General features: G+C 38.4%; 1 protein-coding gene across 1 annotated transcript in view; it reads left to right on the top strand.

Moving 5' to 3' along the window:
* The window catches only part of COL25A1 (collagen type XXV alpha 1 chain), a 295,524-nt gene that overhangs the window by 240,201 nt on the left and 29,895 nt on the right, over positions 1–25,428 (top strand). The window contains exons 20-29 of the mRNA XM_056489411.1: positions 3,832–3,876; positions 14,918–14,980; positions 15,447–15,515; positions 16,420–16,464; positions 18,432–18,476; positions 18,979–19,056; positions 22,015–22,038; positions 22,939–22,983; positions 24,505–24,549; positions 24,853–24,933. Coding sequence (XP_056345386.1) covers positions 3,832–3,876; positions 14,918–14,980; positions 15,447–15,515; positions 16,420–16,464; positions 18,432–18,476; positions 18,979–19,056; positions 22,015–22,038; positions 22,939–22,983; positions 24,505–24,549; positions 24,853–24,933 — 540 coding nt within the window. The remainder of the gene's footprint in view (positions 1–3,831; positions 3,877–14,917; positions 14,981–15,446; positions 15,516–16,419; positions 16,465–18,431; positions 18,477–18,978; positions 19,057–22,014; positions 22,039–22,938; positions 22,984–24,504; positions 24,550–24,852; positions 24,934–25,428) is intronic.

Raw genomic sequence — 25,428 nt, 5'->3', positions numbered from 1 at the left:
AACTGGAAATGTTCAGTTTTCCTTTTCTGCTGGATTTGTGATAAATGATGTTACACCCATGTTACCACTGGCACTTACCTGTGCTGGGATGAGTCCAAGGCAGTACAGTTTAGCAGTCCAGTGCTGTACACATTTGGTCTATGCTTATTTAGTATTTTAAAAAGGCACAGGAATGATGATACTAATAAACATGAACAGCAATTTTGACTAACCTACCTTCCCTTCTAGCCACAGCACACTTCTTGCATTCAAAGCTTACCCCATTGCAGCTGGTGAGACTAACAAAGAATGGCTCTGCTTCTGGGGTGATCACAAGCTAACCCTGCATGTTTGACTATTAATCTTCAAACTGTGGTACACTGTTAGTTCTCATCAGGAAGAAAATAAATACTGGTTAGAATCCCTGTCACATATGAGAATAGAATGCACTTTCACATGTGAGGGGAATTAAACCATCAGTAGCACACAGTGTATTTGGAAGGACACAGACCAGGTGATGCTGCTCTGTTCTTCCATCCAGCATAAGAAATTCCCTGGGTGCTGTGTGTCTGAAGCTGCTTCTTCAGGGAAAGGTCTTGCAGGAGTTAAATTAACTGCATGAGGCTCTGTGGAGCTGGGGAATATGCTCTTTGAATCCACAGTACATCAAACACAGTGAATGCTGTGCCTTTTGTGAGAATAGAGGGCAGGTCCTGCAGGGAGAGAAAAGAGACAATGAAAGAACTGGATTTGTGCATTGCAATATTTTGTTTCCCTCTGGAGCCATTGGCACTGTTCTTGCCTCTTACAACACTGAAAATATTCCACTGCACACTTCTACCAGAGTCAAACAGAGTTGAGATATTCCAGACAGTCAAGAGCTAAAATTCTATACAGTGGATGGCAAGACAACCATTTTCTAATACTCAAGGTTTTTTGGTGACTAAGCAAAACCCCAAACCACATAGAAATAAGAAATACATAAGAAATTAGGTGTTTTTATTTAAGAAATTATAGCTCTCATCATAGAATAAGACTGTTATGGTTGCAAATGCAGTTCCTTAGTAAAGTGCAGTTTTAATTAGGAAAGGTAATCAAAGTAGTTTAAAGCTATCTAATCCACAGAATCATTCAGTGTGTGCATTCTGCAGCATATGCTTTGCTTGGGTAATAACCTAGAAAATGCACTTAAGTGCCTGTGGAGATTCAGATTCTCATTAAGTGGCTGCCATGGAGGCAGAACTAGTGGTGATTTATCAGCAGGCTCCTGGTTCTCAGTCCCAGGCACTCACACTTGATCTAATTTAATCAACACGGATGAGTGAGAGGGATGCAGTTCAGACTTTCTGTATTCTCACCTTTTTTTCACACCAAAGTGGGGCTTAGTGTCTTCCTTCCATTCACCTCATGGTTTCCAGTGAGTCACACTCTTGTCCCTGCCCCAACCATCAGCTCCCATAACGTGCCCAGTCAGCCTGCCTCCTCCAGCCAGGTGCCCATGCTGCTGCCCTGCACCCCTGCTTAGCAGGGACTTCTTCACACCACCAGAGGTTGTGGCAGGCTCTTTCTCCAGCTGGAGGCACGTCTCTGCCATCTACATCATCTCCATGCTTTCCCCTTCTCTATGTCCCATTCATATGTGTCCTCCTTTCTTGTATTTTTATTTTTCATCTTCTTCTAGTTGTCCCTTATCCATCTTCTAAGGTCAAAAATGTGTTGAGCTGCCCACCTGAATACTGTTTTCATGAAATGAAAGGTGACAGTATTTCAGCAGTCTGACAAGGCTGTTCTGGCCACACTGTGTGCTGAGGTGACAGAATGTCCTGCTCTGTTATGCAACAGAGTTAGTATACAGCCTTGGTTTCTTTAAAGTCATTCTTCTCATAAATCGTGCTCAGAATTTTTGTATTAGGAAAGGTCCAAAAAAGAAAACAATATGCATTTATCTACAATGCTAGTTGTAATTAAGAAATGATGATTGGTTTCATTTTGTTTCATATTTATGCATCTTTTAGGGGCATTTTCATTGTTTTAGATTACTATGACTCTGAAGTGGCTTTGGTGGATCCTTTCTGCTTATTGTGTGTGGGTGTATGGGGGTTAACCCTGTCCCAAAACTGAAGAGTAACCTACTGCAGCATCACTAACATAACATCAATTATAAATATTCCAGTTCTGTGCTTACAAGGGAAATTTAGTGTTTCCATGATTAAGTGGGAAAAGTTGATGAGTTGATGGTTGTAGTGCCATATGTATGGCTGCTCATGCAAAAAGTGCAAAGACAGAGAAGGGATTTGGAGTTAAACTTTTGTTAGTGCAGTGGTGCATTATTCTTTTGCAGGAGTAGTAACCCATTTTCTGCTTTAGAAAACTATAGTCAACATACCAAAAAGTGTCTATTGAAATGAAATCCTAGCCTCTATTCTTTCATCTGATTTTATAGTTAATATTTTGAGACTGGAATCGTTCCTGTGCTTTTAGGCAATTTGAACAGTTGGAACTTTGGAGAAGCTAAAACAGACAAAGAAACTGTTATCAGATCCTTCCATGCCACTTAAAATCATTCCATTTGGTAAAGTGATTTGCAGCACCTCTATTGTGTTTTTCATTTTGTGGCAGAATGTAGTTTTGTTGTGAGCATTTCAAGTCTGTTTAATATCTCTTCCTCAAAGAAGTGTCTCTGGGTAGTGCAGTTTGATGAACACCTGTATTATGTGCAGATGTGTTTATGTTTGTGTGTGCATTCTCATGTGTACATGAGTGTATGTATGTAAATGTGTGTGTGTACAAAGGCACATACAGTATTTTAAAAGCACAAGCTGTAGGTATCAGCCCAAACCACAGAGTTGAAGTCTGGATTTCTGTAAAGCTCGTGAGTGTAAAAAATCTGGAATATAGTTCAATTCATTATAAAAGTAAAAGTTGGCTTCAGAGTTCAAACCTGAGCTTCCAGAAAGTTCAGGGAATATTCAGATCCAAGGTGCTGGTTAGAATCCATCTCTGTATTGAAATAAAATCCCCAGCCTTTAAAATACATGTTGTTGCTCTTTTTATTTTTCTGTTTATCATCTTTATTTCCCTAAACATCTTTCCATTTAGTTGATATCTCAAATGACCATTTGTGAGAATGTTGTCATTCTTGTCTTAGACTAATTCTGAAATTAATGTATTCCATTTTCAATACTTGCTACAAAATTACCTTGCAAATAGAGTTCTATAGGTCTTTTCATTGTATTTTAAAATAAGCAAGGTTTTTCTGGGTAAAGCAGTAAAAGGTTGCATTCCCACTATCCTTCATGGCACTGTGTATATTCAGAGATAAAGAACAAGCTGTGAAATGGTGCTGTGGATAGCTCTATAAAACTGATGGCCCAGTTATAATTAGGCAGTCCTGCTTGAACTGTGCAATTTAAACCAAGCTCTTCTGAATTGCTTTGTAGCTAAATCAGACAGTCACACAGCACAGTATCTAGCTCAGAGTTGAAAATGGAAGAGAATTAAACATCTGTCATAAGTATGGAACTTAAATGGCAGTGTGTAAAATGAATCAGTGCTGCTTGTTTTCTTCTCTTTTGCTGAAGGCTAATGTGAATTCATATTTGGCTTTCCTGACATGGAGTTTCAGCCTGTGTGTCATCCTCACATTGAAGATTACCAGAAGATATCTAAGTTCTTAACGTGACTCTTACTAATTGTACATTTAAGTCACTCATTTTGAAAAAAACAATCCTGCTGGAGCTGACTAGCAATCATTCATGCTCTTTTATCTTGCTGCAGAATTTACAGGGCTGTTCAGTGGATAGTGACCATCCCTGGATAATGTCTGTAATATTATGTAATTTTCCTGTGTAGGGTGAACCAGGCCTTCCTGGGCTTCCTGGACTTCCTGGAATAAAGGTAAATAAACTGTAGTACCTGTTGTACTGGGTGGGAGCACCACAATGAGGGGGGAAATGCAAGAATGTGGCTCAAATGGACTTATGTACTTGTCTTGCATCTTTTTCTGTGTCTCTGGTGTTAAACTGGGTTTTTTTTACAGAAAGTTCTCACACTGGTTAAGTGTCTATGAGAAGACAAACAGTGCATCTTACCTTAAAATGTGAGGCAGAACCTTCTAGTTATTTCTTTTAAACATCTAAAATAGTGGAAGTTTTTTATATTTTTTCTTTAATGGAAAAGTCTTGTCATCAAAGTTTTACCTGGTTTCCACTTATGTGCTTTCCAGTAGCAATATTCTACTGAATTAACCAAGGCTCCAGCCAGAGAACTGCATTAATTATACACAGGCCAAGGAGACCTGGCTCTGTTGACAAAGATACTCTGTGCTCCATTACACTGCAGTGCTTTCCACTGACAAGTCAAAATGTTTTAATAATATTCTGCTCAGTATTAGCTACAGTCCCTGACACAAAACCTGGTTTAGTCCCTGGCTCCCAGTCTGTCTGGAATCTTTAGGTAAGTTGATACAAAAGACACATAGTTGGTTTAGTTCTAGCATAAGTGGTTGCTTTGGGAGCTGCAGACATTGGCACAGTTTGAGCTGTAACTTTGCAATTCTGCACAGAGTGAGCAGATACACATATCTTGAGTGAGTGCACATCAAATGGTCACTTCTCCTTTGTGTCAAAGACTGTCCTTTCAAAAAACAAAATCTCTTTGAAACTTTTTCTTTGCATTCCAGCATGGCCCTGTGTATCTCTCAAGGAGAAACTTTATAGGATTTCCCCCATAACAAGGAGGATAAGTCAGAGACCAAACTGTTGTCTGCTGTGTAAGGGTTCAGGATTTATCTCATGGAACCTAACATACACAGTGATTTTCTCAAGGGACCTGTGAATTTCCACAGTATTGAAGCACAATGTCCCATCTGTGTTACTAGTGAATTATGGGGAAAAATTGAACGTGCATATTAAATTTTGTGTGTTGTAACAGCATAAAATATAGTTCCCATGGAGGTTGTTCATTTTCTGCAGGAATAAACACTATCCTGAGTAGTGAAGATCATGCAGGGGAAGAGCCTTGTGTGATTAAACTATTTTTATAAGGGCCTTTGGCAGCAATCCATATTCTGTTTACTTTAACAGTGAGCAAAGAGGTAGCTCAGTTGGAGGTCAGTGGGGCACTTGCCTGAGGCACTCATCCCACTTGCCAAAAGCAGCTGGAGCTGTGGCTGGTCTTTGTGGTTTCCATGTTCGTGGAGACCACATGTCCATGCATGTAACCAGTAAATAAAACAGTCTACATCTGAGTGGCTGCTCTGGGAAAATTATTTGTTGGCAATAAGAACAGCTCAGAAGGGCAGCTTCCAGAATCACCTGAAATACAAAATGTGAAGTGAAAAACAGATGAAGTGTGGGAGTTTTGCCCAGTGAAAATTCGTTTCCAAATTCAGTGGATACGGTGGAAAAACAGTGCACTTCCCTGCAGAGCAAAATGGAATAGTTTGGTCAAATATTAATCATTTAGGAACATGCTTTCTCCTGTTTAAAATCCAGTCCAGAGGGAGACTGATGATGTTTCAGTGAAGAAATTTCATCTAGTGCAGTTCTGCATTGAGGTGACTACCTGAGACCTGGATGGTGACAAGGAAGCAGGATGGTTCCTGTTCATTTCAAGGCATTTGTAAGCTCTGTTTAATTAGGCAGTGTGTAGTAAAAAAGACATAGATTGTTCTGAGTCACTGAGATTGTGTCTGTGGCATGAGCAGTGGTAGCAGAAACCAGAGAATTGCTGGAGTTAGGAATATGGGCACTCATCAGCAAAAGAAAAGTAGTGGTTTCCCTCCTTTTCTCACATCCCTTTTATCAAAGATTTATGTACCACCGTGATAAGATCATCCCATCGATTTCCAAAAACAACCTCAGTGTTATCTCATGGAGAAACAAATTTCCAGTGATCTGGTGTTGATTAAAAGCTACTTTGAAATAGCAATGACAGGATGAGAAACTTGAGCGTGGAAGAAACTCAGTTGTCTGGACTTGGAATCAGTTGGTGCTGTCATCTTGTACAAAACCAAGAGGAATCTTACTTGGAGCAGTGACTTCTTTTTCTTTTTTTCTTTCTTTCTGGAGTGATCCTTGTTTTTTTTCTGGGATTTTGGGTTCTGTTCCCATGTGGACTTTATAAAACTCTCCAAGATATGTCTTTGCTATTCTGTCTTAATAGTGATATGCAGTAGTGGTATAACATCAAAGGTATAACAGAAACCCCTCACAATGTCATTGCAACATCTAAGAACTTGCTACAAAATGTTAGTTTTCATAAGGAAAATTTTTCCTAACAAACAGATTATACCATTGTCATGCATTTGCATGCCAGCCCAGTAGCTGTTGGCAGAGATTTTAAGGCTTTTTCCAAACTTTGCAGGAGATAAGGAAAACATCAAGATACAAGTTTATTCTACACATTGAAAAGTCCTAGATGTAGCTCTTAAATGTTAAATATTAAGTCTCCTTTTCCTTAAATCTGTTAGTTGAACTTAAAGTTGCTTTCTTGTGAATGTTTCTCTACAGTGTTGGCTGTATTGTGAAATTTTTTAGGTAACTGTGCACATGCACAGCACTCTTCACAAAAGCTAAACCAATCTGTGCAAACACAGAAGCTGTGCCAGGCATTGGACCATATCTCTCCAGCTATAACTCATCTGTCTTCTCATAATTGAATAAGCTTCCCAAGACATTCAGTCCTCTGTGCTTCAACATACATAAAGGATTAATGAATATTAATCACTGAGAAACTTTCAGTTTCTTATAATGCCGTTTCAATTAATTAATCAGTGTTCCTGGGAACCTGTAAGGACTTGGCTGAATGTGATACTGCAGTCTGAATGAGCGGCAACATTGGACAGACATGCAAGTGTCATATCTGAATTCAGGGTATGCAGCAGGGTCTTGTATTACTCTTCTAGACCCATTCAGTCTGCACATGTGGATGTTTTGGGAGTTCTTCCTGTTCCTCTTCGTTCCCTCCTCCTTTGTCAGTTGGTGCCATGGAGGAAACACAAGTGCAGTCAGTTATTTCCAAGGCAATGAAGGAGCTGTCTGTGACAAACTGGAGAAACGTTTCTCAAGCACCTGTTGCTGTTTAGGAATGGCTGGAAACTTAATGAGCCCTGAATGTGTTCCACCTAAACTCAGAATATTAACTCATTGCTCTACTATCCCCCAACTGATGCCAAGCAGACACGGACACCTGGCTGTGAAACACAAACTTCATGTATCTGTTTTACCTCATAACTTCTGCAGGAAGATACCTACAAAGCAGCACTTGCTTAATGTAATGGAAATCGTGCATGCCCTCATCCACTGTAATGTCAGATATCTCCCAAATCTGTTATGTTGCATTTTTTGGCCTGTACAGTTACCAATTTCTTCACTGCAGTGAGAAGCCTTCACAAAACACAAGCCTTTTCTCAGTAAAAGCACTTTTTGCAGGATCTAGATTTTCTATGATATTTCTGGCATTTGTCCCTCAGTTTTTAAAATAAATACTGAACTGAAGCTTACAAGCACATATAATTTATTTTTTTTATTGTGCTCAAGAAAACTGAACCATTGAATGGTTTGACATGAGAAGAGAAAGGCTGCTTAGCCCTTCTGCTTTTAGGGAGTATGAAAAACTTTCTGTGTTTTAAAATTCAGTGGAAGTGGCTGATGCAATGGACTTGCCAGTATGCAGCATCTTGCATCTTTGTATACAATGACTTTGGATTGACTTCCCTGGGACTGTGCCTGAGCAAGCTTTCAGAAAAATCTGGATAAGGATATGGGAATCTGAATCCATTTTATATCCTTTTATTTTTCTTTTATGAAAACCAAAGCAGTTCTAATTTTTTTCTGGGCCTAATTTTTTTTTTCCTATGCCTACTTACCCTTTAAAGATCTTGCCTCTAAAGATTGAAAGACTCTCTGCTCCACAGAAGATATATTTTTAAGGTCTGAAGGACTTGATACTACTTTCACCCAGTTAGTTCTGTTAGAAAAGAGAAATTTCAGAGGAAATGAGAGAATTTTCCAGCTGTATGCATAGAAGTTAGCCTCCTATTTAAACTTTTGTAGAAAAAAGAGCAACTGTTGTTTAAGCTTATGGGTTTAAGTGCTGCTCTTACCATCTGGCAGCAAAATGAAAGGAAATCAGAAGTGAAAAGTAGTTCTAAGCATTTTGGTTTGGAGTCAATGCCATTTACTGCCTAAAAGAAAGTTTGGTAAATTCCCCTTTTCTCCCACGAGTTCTTAAGAAGGCTGTTCACATTTCATTTTTTCTTTTCTGTATTTCCATTCTTCTTCCTGTTTTTATTCCTTGTTAGTGTTAACAGGAAACCTGCAGGGTCCCTCTGTCTCTCTCTTTTTCTACCCCTCTCTGCAGGTTCTGGGTGTAAATGGGAACTGATCTAAGAAAATAAGACTTAGTACCCACCTTTGGTGGGCTGGGTTTCAGAAGTATCTCTGTGCATTGGTAGGTAAAATACATTACACGACTGTGCAATGTGTTTTGAGTTTTCACTTTCCATAATGGAAGTAGATATACAAACATATATCTATGTATTACACATCTAGCTTTGTTCATTGATTCCAAGCTGGCTGCTTTCCATATATTATGGCAGTAATCAGCTGCATAGAGTGGACGTGTAATTTCCCAGAACTGGTTTTGAGAATCAAGGCCAGAAAATGAAATCATCACTAACATTGGATGGTATGCATGTCAGGGATGCTTACTTGGGTGTTCTTCAAGATAAATTCTTCAAGTTCTTATTAATTTCTCAGAAACCATATCCTCCAAATCTGTTCTTTTCTCTCCTGGAAAAAGCTGAAACATAAGGAACGGAAGCACAGAATGTTGTTTCCTCTAAAAGTATTAACAGTTGGAAGACTGAGCTTATAAGATCTACTTCACAGAATATGTTTTATAGCATAACTTAATTTTTCATTGTACAGAAAAAAAGTGCAAATCAAACATTTCGAAAATACTTGAATAATGTCAAAATCCAACACCCTACTGTATTCAGAAATCAAGTATTTTGTCATCCACAAAGAAGACCTGACATCAGTAATCTGAAATTATTTCTCAAATACAAATTTTTATAAAGGTCAGAAATGAGGGCATGCAATAAAGCTCCTTACCTTTCAGAAGAGCAACAAAATTCCTTGTATTTATCATGTAAACTTTTTTAACAGAAACAAATTCGGGCCAAACTCTTCATCGTTTAGCAGTTTGGTCATAGAAAAGAATTAAAAATTAGGTGCTCATTTCAAGAAGTGTTTTTATTCTGTCCTGAAAATAGTTACCATGCTGACTTGAAATATAATTAGGCTTAAAGTAAGAAGCCCCTTATATGATTAATGAATGTAGAATTAATCAGAATCATTACTGGTTCTGATAGCACTCTCCCAAAGCAACATACTTTCTAAGAACTTAAAAGCAAGAAGAAAATTAGACTCACTAAAAAGTAATATATGTCATACAAAGTGAGGCTTGTTGTGAAACCTCAGGGTTTCAGCCAGGTTGTTTAGCCAGGTTTTACTTCCCTAACTCCAAATGAATCATAAAGTCTAAATAGGCATTTGGAAATTCTAAACCACAATTGTTTTTCTAAGTTTAGAGAACGATTAGGGAGTAAAGATATTGTTTCAAATGCGATGAGTGAGCCAGACAACCTGTTTTAACTGGCAGTTTCTGAAGCCAATTCTAAAGTGATATGAAAAGCCTTAAGAAAGACCTTATAAAATGGGGTTAGGGTTATTTTTTATCAGATTTCCTTGAACCTTGTTCGTTTCCTTCTTAGGAGCTGAATACTGTAGGCATCCTGAGAGGAAAATTCCCATGGACATCAGGCTATATATAAAGTCCTTCTAATGCCCTTCACAGAGACAAAGTACTCTGACTTGTATAGTCTAAGGCCAGCTGAGTTTCTGAGAAATTGCTTCACTGGAGCTAAGTGCTGCAGACAGAGGGAGGGCATGAGCAAGTGCAGCTCCACAGACCATCATGGATTGCTCTGTTACAGGATCCTGGGAATTTGGCCCTCACTCCTCTCCAGAGTGGAGGAGTTGCAGTGTTTTGGTTAGGTAGCAACCTCAAAAACAAAGTGTTTTAGGACAGCAGATGGCAACTTATGGAAGATCAGTACAGGTACTCCTGAACCAAATCCAGTTTATTACAGCTTCATAGCTGTTCTTCACGTTGTCTTGCATCTGGGTTTGGGGTCTTTTTAGATAGCTCTTCTGTATATCCCCACCTTTGCAGGATTCTGTTGGTAGTTAGGCAAGGAAAGGCATCATACTGTTTTTGTTTTAAATATGCTTGTATGTGAGCCAGGGTAGCACTGAAGACATTCACTGGTCTCTTGATGTGATTAAAATGAGGACCCTCCCACATCAGTCCTTGTCAGAAATGAACTTTGGGGTCTCCCAAAGTCTGTGATTCTTGAAGAATTTGCCTGCTGGCTTATGCCAGACCCAGGAATTTTTGGAGGTCCATTAGACCTAGAGGCAGGAGTTGGAATCTCCAAAGCTGTGTGTTCAAGCATGGTTGTGGTTTTCCTTCAGCCCACACAGCTGGGTTTTCTGTTTTATGAAAAAGGTGGAGTGCATCTGCCTTTCTGGAGTTCTCCAAAGAAATTCAGGATGCTTTGGCATGGTTTGCCAACTCCAAGGTGTGCACACAGGAGTCTTGACCTTGGTGTGTTTGGATTTCCAAGAGAATTCCAGGGGAAGGTGTTTTGTGTGTGTCCTGCCTTGGTGCAGACCTGCCAGTCAGCCCAGGCACAGAACTTCCATGGTCTTGGCAATGGGACTGACATTGAACAAAATATTTGGGACCAGTGAACAATGTAATAAAGGTCAGAGTTAAACATCTAAATTTCTCTGACTAATTTTAGTGCATAGCTGTAGATAAGAATAAGGATTGAAGTCACATTCCTCTTTCAATGGTCTAAAGATTGGTTTAGTCACATTTCTATAGGATAGAGAAAATACTGTAATAATATGATGTAGCTGGAATATAAAAAGGGAACCATGAGACTTACAGGTAGGATGGGAATTTCAGAAATGGAAGAGAATTTATTTCATTATTATAGGAAAGTTGAGGTTTGGATGCCTTTTTGCAGCACAGGTTTCTTTTTTAGGCATTCATTGATCTGGATGGGAAAATGTGGTATAGTCATTAGAATAATGATTAAAGGAGAAAGAACCTTCTGTGAGAAAACAATGTACCCATCAACTGCAGTTCTCTGCTGATTATGCTGATGTTTGCATCAGCATAAAGCTTTGTATTTAGGCACTGGGAGAGGACTATGTGTGTCTGTGAGAACAAAGTTTCAAATAATGATGATAGTGTGTGTCCCAGCTGTGCAGTGGAGGCTAATTCTGACCAAATATGGTATTAGAACTACATTGGTAATAAACGTTTGCCAAATTATGATATTTAAAACAGAAACCAGCAGTGAAAATGTTGTACTGCTGTACTTTTTAAAATCAAAAGTCAAAATTTGAAATAATTATGGGTTCTGTAAAACTTAAAGATGACAGTGAGAGTGAACTAAAGTGCTTCTTAGGGTTAACCTCTAATATCAAAGCTAGCCTCTGACCATTAAAGCTTTGATCATCATGAAAACCAGTTCTAATTATGTCTAGATAATAACCCTCATAAAAATCTGAAGTAAATTACAAGGTGACTTTTTAATATTAAATTCTGGTTGCACTCACATTACACGCTTTTTCTGCTTCAGACTGTTATAAGAGGTGAAAATGGACATTAACAATGTTTGTGAATGGTAGTATATAATTTGTTATCTGACCCTGTAGTATTTCCACAGTCAACAAATACTTGAGAATAAAAATGAGCCTGCATGGAGGTAGTCTTTTAAAATATTAATGCATAAAGGCACTAAAAATTATTCTTATTATCATAACACACGACTTCTGTAGACTGGAAGAAGTGTACAAGCTTGTTTTTTGTTGTTTTTTGTTAAACCAAGTTGCCTGTGTTGTGATTAATACATACTGCTCCAAGTCTAACAGTGGATGAAGTTTGAATGCTGAAATATGCCTTGTTGACATCTTGTGCAATGTGGTGGTTTCAAAGCAGAGATTTCATAACTATACCAAAGGGTTGAACTAAAATGTGAGACAGAGTCATCATTTGCTGATGACTTTCTATACAGCAGCCAAACCATGCTTCAGATTACAGTGTCTCACATTCTGTGTTGCCTGTCCCAGCTTTAGCAGCCAAAGGAGATTGCTGTACATTCTAACTGGATAAAACTTGGATTTTGTTGTAAGAAGTTGTAGTGAGATGTTTGGAAGAGTACTACAAGTCTTGCTGATTCTGATCCCTTGCATTCCTCTCAGCATTTCACAGTACTTAGAGCAGAATTCTGAGTTCATTTAAGCAAGAGACTTAAGAACAGGAGGTGCTTCAGTGAGCACCAGAGCTGCAATGTTGTCAAACCACAGTGCAAACCTTTACTCTTGCTTTCCTGCAACCATGTGCCAGCTAACAAATAAGTCACATGTTTACAAAAATATCTAAAGCCCTTAGTTCTTGGTTTTCTAAGTGCCTTCCTGTACAGCTCTGGAATCTTGTTTGTGTCTTGGACTAATCATAAAGGTCTTTCCCTTGCCTTTGCATAGCAGGGACATAAGGATGCTTTACCGAGAGGAAACTGTTTTCTTTACATTTCACACAACATTGGCGGTGCCAATTTTGATAGATTTTTTTTTTCCCTGTTTGTTAATGCCTTATGCTGTGGTTACACTCAAAAGATTTGAAATATTAGAGAAGACATGGCTTAGTTTCAAAGCATTCAAACCCAGTCTTTTTACTTAGGAGCTTAGTTCAAATGGCAAATCAGATCTGTCTTTTAATCTACTTATGATCTCTAGCACTAGATAGAAGGAGGATTGCATGTTTTTCTTAATGTAGCCAGGTTTTAACTACTGCAGTTTGTTCCATGTGTGATAAGAACACACTGTTGGATCATGTTCAGCTCAGCATCCACTGCAACTGCTGCATCTTTCCCCCAGGGCTGCTGCTCACCCAGTCAGTTCCTGGTCTCTGCTGACACACCACATTTCAAAACATTTTAAACCTCTGTGCCATATAAGACCTGTATTCTAGTTATGCTAATTAAGCCACTAGCTTATTCCATTATCAATTCCAATAGCTTTTGCAAAGCACCTTTTTCTTCTCCCCTTAGGGATTTTGAGGGAAGGTGGGGCTTCTTCTTGGACTTTGGCCAGAAGTTTTCTTGTGGTGTGCAATTGGTATAGTCCTGAGCAAAGAGAAGAATTTGACTCAAAAACTGCATTAACCTTTGAGTGACACTTCTAAGCCTTACCACTGAATAGAATCATGTAGTCACTGCATATTTTTTCTTCCTGAAGTCATAATAAGCTGGCCAAAAATTAGTCCAGGCAAATTTAGCATTAAAACAACATGGGGCTATTAGTACACACTAATTCTAAAATAAATTATTGAAGCTGCATTTTTCTTCATTTACTGATATTAAAGTGCTTCCATCTGCAGTGACAACCTTATGTTACTCTTGCTGGTGTGTGCTAATAGGAAGACTTATATAAACTTCAAGGTTCTTTCCTTATGAGAGAAAAAAAATCCCGACATGCTTCTCTGTGACATGTTTGTCTGAGTTTATTTCTTTACCATATTTTGAACCATGGCCAGCTGGAACTTCATGTGAGAAAGCTCATTATTTAGTTGCATTTTTTTAGAATCTAAATGGAGGTCTCTGGGAGCTTGCTGTCATCCTTGATATAACCACAGGGAAGATTTCTTTGGCTTTGAACTGTTAATGATGGATTGCTGATGAAAGCACAGATGAATGTGCAAGAATACTTCCTAATTTGCTCACCATGTGCAGCATACCTGTATATCTAAGGAGGGGAAGAGATGAAGAGAAATGAGTAATAGAACTGCTCATATGCACTGTCTCTGTATTTTGTCAGTAATAATATCACTACAGGATTATGATCTGTCTGTCTTTTAGCTATTTTAAGAGGCATTTGATGGGTAATTTGATGGGTCTTTAAGTTTAGGGATATTGCTAAAAGGCTAATAAATAAATATTAATTGGGTTACATAACTGATTTTAAAATTTACAATTGCTTGTGGATTTATCTTCTTGGTTCAAATATATTTGAAAAAAAATTGCAAGATTAAGCAGCAGGAAGCCTTATTCAGGGGATTTTGTGAAGGAAAGCATATGGCTTATTAATCTTGCATTGTCTCTCTTCGGGCATGGGGATAGGTAATAAAATACAGCCTTATTCTTCTGCTCAGTGCTGCTTCTTCTGCACCTCTGCTTGGTTCTTGCTATTTTTCTCTCCTCTTTGTACAAATGAATGGGAAGGGAAAGCAGAAAGAGAGGGAATGAGGAGAGTTGTGGCATTAGGGATGTTGTCTGGATGCAGAGCACTGAAGTATTTTGCTGCCAGAATGAGGAGGGAAAGCACCATGGTACTGACACAGCACAACAATGCCATCTCCATTTGTCACTGCTTTGTCACACACAGTTTCTGCCCATCTATTCACATGCTGAAGTAGAAAACCATCTCAAAACACGACTGAAATGTCCCTTTTTAAATTTAGGAACACTCAGATCTCTCCTCCTGCCTTCAGACTTGCTTGGGTATTAGTCTGATGTGTTACATTACAGACCAAGTTGCATATTAACAGTAATTAACCTCCTAAACCCCATGTTTGACACCTCCTGCTTCATTTGCATCTCATCTGCTGTGTGGTGGCTTGCTACAGGAATTTATGCTGATGAAAGTTATCCATGACAAAATCTACTTCTGTACAACTGTTGCATCACAGCTGGAGAGCTGTAAGCAGCACAGGGGAAAATGCTACCCAAAATAAACTTATGTTATTATGATTGCATACTGCTAAATAAGTAATCCTCTCATATTGTGTTTTAAAGGGTGAACCAGGGTTCATTGGTCCACAAGGAGAACCTGGGTTGCCAGGGCTTCCAGGAACAAAGGTAAGGGTAATGGGGCAGTGCTCTGGTGTGAGGTCCCTTGAGCTGATGTCAAATTCAACCTCCCTCAGCAGGTAGCAGAGACTGAGGCTGCTACTGGAGAAAATGTGAGAAGTCATGGACCAATGATATGAAATAGATACATAGATATTCATATTAGTGCCCTCAAAAATGTTGCATAGTGACTTTAATAAGTCATCTTTTTTCATGTTACAATCCCCAAATTTAGGCGTTCAAGAAGCAGAATACCATGATTGAGGAAACTATTTTCATAAATGTGGGTTTCTTAGGAAAATGGTTTGAAATTGTATGCAAGATGTAGAACTTTGATACTACACACCAGATTCTGAAAACACAGCTAGACTAAACCAGTGTTTCTTCTGTTGGCTTGGTTCCTTTGGTCCTACTGAGTTGGTGGTGTGCTAAAGGCTGCCCAGCATTTTGTGATGCATTGTGTCTGTTGCAATAGGGTGACAGAGGAGAGGCAGGCCCTGTTGGGAAGGGTGAGCGAGGGGAACCTGGAATCCCTGGACCAAAGGTCAGTCTGACTTTCATATTGGAAATATTTTGTTAGTTTTACACCTATGAGCACGTCTTTGCCTGCTGGAAAGTAGAACAAAACTTGGTGAGTGAGCTTCTAAATGAAAATGCTGACCAATACTCCAGTCCAGAAGACAATGGCAGTTTTGTGTTCACAGCTGTGGATCTGCAGTCTGAATGGACTCTTATTTGGTCTGCAAAGTAAAGACACTACCTACATAGACTGTCATGGAATTGGCCTAATTCATTCCAGCTGAAGTGCTGACCTCCAGGTCCCTGACTTTCAGCATCCAAGCTTGAACTCTTTGACCACTGTAGCAACTGAATGCAGAGAAAATCCATTTTGCATGGTGTTTTCTAACTCTCTGAGAAACAGATCAGTCTGACTACATTTTATCATTGTCTTAATAGTTCCCCTGGTATTTGTACTCTCAAGTTTTTCTTTCCTAATGCATTTTGAAGACAGCAAGGTTAATTTTGTGATTCTTGACCAGTTAGTTTGTATTCACCTGAACTGTTGGGAAAAGAAGTAGTGGTAACACTTTATTTTAACCTCCTTATGTTAGAATATTTAATTATCTTCTCTATCTCTTGGCTATCATTTCTCAGGAGCAATGGAATGACATAGCTCATTTCTGAAAACCAGTGATAATGATGCCTGTCTTTACTAATGCCAATATTATTTTTCCTTTGGAAGAGTAGAATCTGTGACCAATGCACTCTGGTGTTAAAGACTATGTTAACCTGGGTGCAATTAAATTAAATGCCTTTAAAAACTCATTATCTTGGTAACATCAATATAAAGTATTTCTGCTGTTCCAAACTGTACTTAGTCATTACTAATTTCTTTTTCTCTGCACTCCAATTTCTCTGCCATTTTTCTCCTATCTTCCTTCAAACAGGGGAAAACAGGTGAACCTGGATCTAGAGGCCCCAAAGGGTCAAAGGTTAGTAGTAAAGAAACTGTCTTTAGGGGACATATTAACATGATTTTTAGGATCAGTTATTTGTAACATTTCTCTTTAAAAGAACCTGTAACAATCTGCAGTTTTCTTTATAAGTGAAACCTTCTGACCTTGAATTCTAGCTAAAAAATTTAGTCAAGTCACATCTTGAACACTGTGGTTCTAATATTTTTTCTGTTATAACATCCATTTCACTCTGCTGTTGTTTTCCTCATGCAAATTGGTTTCTCTCTGTGTAGCTGATGTGTGTTTGTCCTCCCACATGCCAGGACCCAATGCCTGGCTGTGCTGATGTGCTGTTGGGTTTGCAATAATTTTAGGGATCCACACTCTGGTGAGCTAGGAATCAGAGGTTTTCCAAGTACAGCAGGCTGACACATGATGGTCAGAAGTCATATAAAGGCATGAGTTGTTGGTTGTGTCAGTGTTTTACCTGCTTTAAAAAGACTACTTTGGTTATATCTGCCCATTTATCTTTCTATATTCACATATATGGAGAGATAAAATGTATGTTTTTCTATTACTTTATCTGCTGTGCAAATACTGTTCCCACTGGATTTCTTCATGTTATGTGATGGAGTCAGGGCAGAATGAAAATGTGTTTGTGTAGGTGGTTATTGACAGGCCTGCTGTGAGAATAAGGATGACAGGACAATGTAGGCTGGTGTGATACTCTTTGCAGTATTACAAGGTTCCTTGAAGGGTGGCCTTAAGAGCTTAAAAATGTAATTAAACAAGTGCCATTTAACCTCATGCATTCCCACCAGAAAGAAGTGTTGGAAGGCAAAGGAACTGATGAGGGAATTAAAGTGCCAGAGTGGAGTAGAAGAGTAAATCAGCCTCTCATTTGACTACAGTACCTGGGCACCTCCCACATGCACCAATATTATAAAGATACCTTCTTTAATTCCCTTACTGTTAAAAAAATGGATATACAATTTTCATTTTACCTGCATGCTGTCATGAAAATCTGTCTCAGAAGTCAATCCAATGGTGAGCAACTTCATTTTTTAAGAGTTCCAGTGTTCACTAGCTGCTGCCAAGGCAGCACTGAAAGGAAAGGCAGATGGCACAACCTTGATTATGCCCTGCCACCAGTCTGCTCTCCATATGCCTTCATTATCTCCATGAAAGTTTCCTGGTTTCTGTGTGTTTGTTACCACTGGTGAATTAATCTTTCTTCCCTGACTTTTACCAAAGTTCTCTAGATTTCAACAGGAGTAAAATTTGCAGTCCTTGCCCTTATTATTTTGAGTAATATTTAAATATAAGATCTTGCTGTGAAAATGAGTGTGAAATGAATTGTGGGTGATGGGATATAAATGCATACATGTTTGAGATTCCCTCCATCATTTGAGACATATTACTAATAGCCAGGATGAAAAAGCTGTGTGTAAGCTGGTAATGATCTTTCTTACTCCTATCACAGAAAGGGCATCAAGAAACTCTAGATCTGACAGTACAGTTGTGTTTGTAGGGGAGGCAGTGACTCCCAGAGAAGTTCAGAAGGTTAGTGAAGGCATGATCACAGAAAGAAAAATATATGCGTTTTGAAACACACATTTCAGGAAGTTTATGACTGTTTTCAAACTGAGTAATTTCATTTTTCTAGTGTTCTCTTCAAGCTTTTGATAGTAGTGTCATTAAGAATAGGGATGTTACACAAATTGCTTAATTTGAAATGTGCCCGTTTTTTGGTTCTTTGTGATTTTTTATTGCAAACCAGTGCAATACTCTAATATTCACAGAGAACCAAATGCATCGTTGTTGATTCTACCAGCACACAGATTTTGAAGGGCTGTTTCCTTTCATTAATAAGATTCACCTTCTGTTTAGGATGAGAGGCCCTGTAAACCAGTTCATATAAGAAAACATATTTAAAAGTGAAGAACTATGTGATATATTGTCAAATGTCATGCCTGTTTTATTCATGTATCATTTTTACCTAGGGGGATACAGGTGAGAGAGGTGACACAGGGTCTGCAGGTCCACGGGTAAGTCTGCTCATCTCAGCCCTTTGTTTTGTACACTGGTATTCAGTCCATGTGAACTGAAACTGTAGCAGTAATCCTAGTTAAAACTCCAAGTGGAATTAGGCACTTGGCACTTTTAGAACATGGCTGCTAACTGGACTTTAATATGAGTAACACCACTTGCCACTGTTTGAAGCAGTCTTGTACCCACAGTTTGTGGGCAGGATGTTACAAGCCAGGTGTTCTGACATTGTTCACTGCCAATAGAGAACTAGAGTTCAGGAACTGCTTAAATGTCTTCCCTCAGAGGTTTCATATATTTGCTTTTCCACTGCAGCACAAGTCACTTTGTACTGACTTGCTTATTAATCTTTATTTAAAAAAAGTTTTCCTTTTAAAAGTACAGTACTGCAAGTACAGTAAGTCTAACACCCCACAATCAAGTTAAAGCATGTTAAGTTGTTAAGGCTCTAAAATAGTCTTTGGCAGTTGTCTCAAAATTCTAATGGAAAATGTATTGCAGGGACCACCTGGACAGAAGGGTGATCAAGGTGCAACAGAGATAATTGATTATAATGGCAATATCCATGAAGCTCTGCAGGTATGCAAACATAACAAGGCTGAATTGGTTTAGTCTAGTCTGGCAAAAAGTCATTTGACATCATTGTATTTCTCTTCTGCCTAAAGCTTGAAAACATTTTATGTTCAAAATTGTCGAGCTTATTAATCAGGAATCACTTTCTATATTTGGAAACCAGTTTTCTGTGCTAGAAAAGCTGGTTCTCTGATACAAATTAGCTGAGTGAATTAGTTTCATGTTCCCTGGAGAGTACTGACATCACTTAATGAGGAAAAACAAATTCATTGCTGGCTTTGGTGTTTAGTGCTGAATTAATGTAATAAACCATATCCACTGGTTCAACAGAAGTGTCTGCTTTTCAATTCATGTATTGAAATATTGACATTTCTTTTTTTTTCCTTGTTTTCCTCCTCCTTTTCCTGTAAAATGCAAGAGCAGAATATTTGAGATTTGAAAACCATGTAACATGGTTCCATTAGCAAGCTGTGGATTCAATCAGCAACTTGAGTACATTTAAGTAGACCAAGCACCAGTCTTCTCACATTCTTTTCTGGAAAACCTATTTTGACTGGTGTGCAGAAAAGTGTGGAGGATTAAAGTGGGGTTACAAAAAGACTGAATGAGTGTTTGCATAAAAGCAGAGGACCAAGATGACATATGTCATTGCAGTCAAGGTGATTTACATTGCAGCATACTCAGATGCAAATTCTGTGCAGTATAACTCCACCAAAGTGAATGGCTTGCTTATGTGAAGCTGAAGACTGGATTTGGCTCACTGTGCATCTCATCACTTTCTCACTGAAGCCAGTGAACTTTTTTCTTACATTTACACAGTGGGAGTGGGTAAATGTCTGACCAGTCCTTTGGTTTCCAAGACTCTTTCAAAAAATAAAAGAATCTCGCTGCCTTTACTAAAATCTAAAAGCCTTGTATGTCAGTAAGGCTGAGTCCACTCTTTCATTGTGTCTGTGGTGGTCTGCATGGCCGTGTTGTGAGGCTCTGCATTATGTTTGCCTCATTTGGTTTGCTTGTAAGGGAATTCAGGCACACAACTTTCAGTCAGCTATATCCCTCTCTGAGTTATGTGCCTAAAGGAGCCTGAAATTAATGTTGTGTATTAGCAGACAGAGATTTACCAGGGGCTTTAGCCTCTGTACCTCCTATATTCTGTCTTTGTATTGTAATTCTGGCATCAGTTTTACTTTCAAGCTTCCTCAGAAAAGCTGCAGCACATAAAGAAGCCTTAAAAGTGGACTAAAGCCTTCTGCAGTGGTTGAAGCATTCTAGAAAGGCTTTATCCCATTGCAGATCATTCCAAATGTCATCACCTTCTGATCCAGGGCAACAAATAATTGATGTTAATGGGAATGGCTGTGCAAGGAGGGTATAAGTAAGATTATATAGGATCAGTCAAAAATATCCTTGCCAAATCCAGCTCAGTCCTTTCAGATGGCAAACACCCATTCCTAAGTCTCCTGGTGCCAAATTCTTAAGGGTCTGAGACTTGCAGTTCTCTCACAAGAGTACATGAGAACTCAGTGCTCAGCACTGAACTGTGAACCTGCACAGAATTTGGCCTGCAGATTTAAGAAGTTGACAAGAGTTTGCAAGATCTGGGCTGCTTGTCTCATCTTAGAATTTAATAATAAATCATGAAGCAGTCTAGCAATTTAGTTACTTTGCCTTGTGCCTCCTATTAAATCTCATGTGCAATCTTAAATTTGTCAGGGGTTTGAGCAAGACTCCTGCTGAGAGTATGTGGCTTTCACTTGGAGGATCAAATACAGAATCTATCTCTCAGTCAAAATTGCTCTTCACACCTATTCTGCAGAATTTCCCAGGGCAAAAAGCAGTAGTTGCAAAACTTTAACCTCTGTAGGAGCTATAGCATTAGATATTAAAATATCTGCCACTGTAAAGGGATCCATTAGTGTGATCATGTAAACAGTACTTTGCAATGGTTATTTTAGGTTTTCATACCTACCTAAACTTTTCAGTATTTTCTAAAGTTCTTTATGTATTTCCATTAAAATGTTGAAATACAAAGTGTATCAGTATATTAAAGCCATGTGTTAGAGAACAGTTTTGTTCAAGTATTTTGCATTGAGTAGGTCCAGATCTTTGCCAACAGTAATTATTGTTGCACTGACATATGGAGGTTCTTCTTTAAAACAGAAGATCTGCAAACCTTTATTTGCACATTGGATAGCAATCAAAAAAGCAAAATATTTCTTGTCCACATAGGTCAGTATGTTCTTCATGTGCAAAAGGAAAGCATGTGTCAGCTGCCATATTTGGGGGTTTTACTCTGTTTAAAATATAGACAAGCATTTAAATTACATTTAATATTCTTCCACTTGCTTTTAGATTCTTTGGCAAAAGAAAAAAAAAAAAAAAAAAAAAAAAAAAAAAAGAAAAAGTGACATGTCAAGATATTTTGTCTCCTTCCATGATGAAAATATCCTTTGTCTTTCCAAGCATTGGAAGCAGAATTGTAGTATGCATAGCTGGGTTGTGGACTGGAAGTTTTGGATTTAGAACTGCATTTTTATATGAAAACTAACGTTATAGCTCCACTCCAGGAGTAATTTATTAGTTAAACCTTTATGCAAAACCTGCAGACATTACAGAACATAGTGCTAGTCTTTTGGTTGACTTCAGACACCAACCCATTATGTTTTCTTAAAAAGTTGAAAAGGCACCTTTTTGAAGACTTCTGCTTAGATTTTGCTGTTTTCATTGTTTATTTGATCTCTTGCATTGTACAAAATTACTGCCTTCATCAAATTCCCACAGAAGCCAAGCAGCTAATACAACACCAGGAGTTAAAAATAACAGTGGTTTTATTCATGTTTTTGGAGTCATGGTGTCTCCCACATGCAGCATAAGTTCTGTTGAGATTATAACTGTAGCAAACAATTATTTTTATCATTGTTTAATTCTGCTACTGACAACACTTTTTAATACATTTTCCAACAGAGGATTGCCACCCTGACTGTCACGGTAATTCATTACTGTTGCATGATTTACTGTGCACTGCAGAACTTCTCCTTTGTGCTGCAGCATGTTCATCATTCTGCTGGATCAGGACATGCCCTCACTGGATGTCAGCCTGGTTCATCATAACGTGTATTGATTTCTTTGCTTGGTGTTTCCACAGCAGAGAACTCATTGTTGAAAACCAACAATGAAACCAATTCTGCTCCTTCTGAATTAATGGCAAAGCTTCAGTTCATTTAAGTACGAGGCTGAGAAAACACATTCTTCTTTTTTGTTTCATGTTCTTCTCTGCAAGATTGCTGTTAGTCCTATTTTCCCATCTGGACATACCTTTCTTTATATTAATGTGGGGGGTTTCCAAATGTTGTGGGGTATTTTTGAAGCATCCCCACTATGCACCATCCAGACCAGTGTTTGATACATGACACATGTCCACAGCCTGAGGCAGAAATGAAAGAAATTATTATAGCTTATTCCATGGCAATTCACAAAGCACTGAGTATCCCTAAAAGATGCACTTAGCATCTTTTAGCAGAATCCTCTTTACAACTGGTTGGAGATTTCTCCTGGTCTCAGATTGTTTTGGATCAGGCAGTGAGGGCTGGCAAATATGAATGGGTTTTGGTCTCCCTTCCATTAAGGGAAGCAGTGCCATGTCATCAAAAGGAGCAGAAAACTTTATTATAAAATACGAGTTGTACTGTTATTTTAGTGCTGGTTTTTGTGGTGGTGTTGTGATTGTCATAGGTTAACAACTTGTCCATAACTGGTGTTGGTTCCCCTTGCTTTGAGAATCTAACCCATTTTGTTATATTAACTGTATTAACATTCACCCTGTGCTTGCATGGCGAGTTCTTCAGGAGTTTATTTAAAAAGCTGAGAGGTTTGTATATTTCTATTTAGGGACCACCAGGACCACCAGGACCCCAAGGGCTTCAAGGGTCAAAGGTGATCTTCCTTACTTTACTCATTGTATCTTAAGGATGGAATTTTTTCTGGAGTTTTTTTAATTATGTACGTGTACAGGTAAATGGAGCTCTCCAGCACGGTTGTTTAACTGTAAATTTAACAAATCTGGCATTTTTCCAACTTTATATCCCAGATTCTTGGATGTAGCTTTCCAGAATAGGTGCCTTGTTTAGTTGCCACACACAGACACTTAACTGAGGACCAGCAAAATTAATTAGTACTGAAAGAATGCAGAAGCATCTCACTCAGGGGTTGGTGCTGAGGTTGCTCCCTAGGACTTTGCAAAGTAGCCACACAGCCAGATAGTGGCCCCATGCCTCACCTCTGGCTGAGTGGGAATGAGGTAGGCAAAACTGGGGAACCCATCCAGATAAGTGCAGGATTGTCTAATGTCAGTAAAAATTACAATGTACACATGTGGGCAGGAGCCTGGCTGGAAACCCAAGCCTGCCAATACCACCTGGCTGGTGCTTATAAGTAGTACAGGAGGGCTAGTGAGCAGCCCACACAGAGACAATGAATTCCATATGCTGCACTGTCATATAAAATTTAAATAATAAATTTGCCTATATGTAAGAAAGAAGTGTGGAAGTTAGTGGACTCTCCTTAAATGCTTTTAAACTAGTTGAGATGTTTCTCCTGTTTCTTAAATACTAGATACTGCATCTTCTCCCAGTATCTCTATGCTATTCCAAGAGCAAATATGTGCATCTTGAATAACAATACTAGACATTTCAATTTTAGACTTTATCTAGTATTTTATATGGAAATACATCAAAATACCCATGTACATTGTTTTGAGAAATTGTGAGAAACAAGGTTCATTCTGTGTGAAAATTTATAATAGTGTATAGCAGAAATTGCTTTTTGCATCATGATCCACCCAGCAATTCTGCAACATGGAGTATGTTATAAAACAGAGAAGCTGGAGTGTGGAAGAGGTTGTGCTCCTTCATATAGATGAGCATTCTCATTCAAAATTTACAATGTAAAAATTTACAATGTAAAGTAGAATTCCACATCACAGGAGTTTGTTTCTAATGTCATGGACTCCTCCCATCACCATAACTTGCTCCCTTAGAGAATGATGCCCAGGAGCTGGTTGTAAGACAATGTGGTGAGTGTGAACTCCTTCACTGGGTGATTTATAGTAGGGAAAAAACCATGAAGTTTCTCTCTACCTTATGTAAATCAGGAGGCATGATTCTGTATTTATTCTGGTAGCAGGCAAAGTTTCCATTGGATTTGGGTCTTTTCACCCCTGGGATTTAGTTTCTTTTTCCTTTCTTTTTATGCACTTGTTTGGCCTTTGTACAACCCAAAGTTTGTGTAATGTCATAATCAGCTGGGCTGTTCATTAATATAGATATTATATATGTGCTGAATTTTTTTACAGAATATTCTCTAGCTTTATTGTTGTTAATTATGGGAATTTCTCTGTCTCTTTCCTCTAGTATCTGGGACAATTGGGATAATCCAGTTCTGTCTCATCTCTTGCAGGGTGAACCAGGATCCCCAGGAGCCCCAGGAGTTGATGGAGAGCAGGTATATTTTGTTTTAATCATGTAGTGAAAAACATGTGAGCAACCACAGTTTATTCCAAGAGATTATTTCCATGATTCCAAGTTGTAACTTTGCTTTAATAATTAAAGAATATGATTATAATAATTAATAAAGATCATTATAGTGTTGCTGTGTAGTCTGTGATATAATAATGTCTGCATTTCTGCATTTTAATAGCAAAGGTGTACACAGCACATGACTTCTGCTTATTAGGATCAAAGCTAGAATTTTCTGTTGATGTCCCTACATTTTTTACATGACTTGCTGAATAATTCCATATTTTAGGGTCCTAAGGGCTCAAAAGGAGACACAGGTGATCCTGGAATGCCTGGAGAAAAAGGGGGAATTGGACTGCCTGGCCTACCAGTGAGTATGAAAGATTAATTAATTAGTTTTAGAAAAAATACTTCTATTTTTTCTCTCCTCTATTATCAGGAATTTCCAACAGTATTGATAAATTGCAAATGGGACAGAAAGCACTGAGGAGAAAATTCTGAAATTGTTCTGAAGCTAATCTAGGAGGGTGTATAAGATTGTCAGAGCTTTTCATTGCACTTACAGTGAAAAAAAAATACTGTGTCAGGAAGAAAGAGATTAGTTGGCAGGCTGACCAGAGTTGTACCCCTTTTGTAATATATAGCACAACATGGGAAAGCAGAAAGAAAGCAGAAAGGAACTGTGTTTTGAATGGAAATTTCAGGTGACTTAGATTGAGGAGGGAGAAGAAATGCATTAATATTTATGTGATGCATTCTTCCTATTTTGTGTGTGTGTGTAGATAGATGATGTAGATAGATATAGATATAGATTAGATATAGATATAGATATAGATATAGATATAGATATAGATATAGATATAGA

The sequence above is a fragment of the Oenanthe melanoleuca genome, chromosome 4 (genome assembly GCF_029582105.1).
Source record: "Oenanthe melanoleuca isolate GR-GAL-2019-014 chromosome 4, OMel1.0, whole genome shotgun sequence".
NCBI lineage: Eukaryota > Metazoa > Chordata > Aves > Passeriformes > Muscicapidae > Oenanthe > Oenanthe melanoleuca.
Note: the sequence above shows the minus strand (reverse complement) of the source record. Positions and strands in the feature narration are given on the sequence as shown.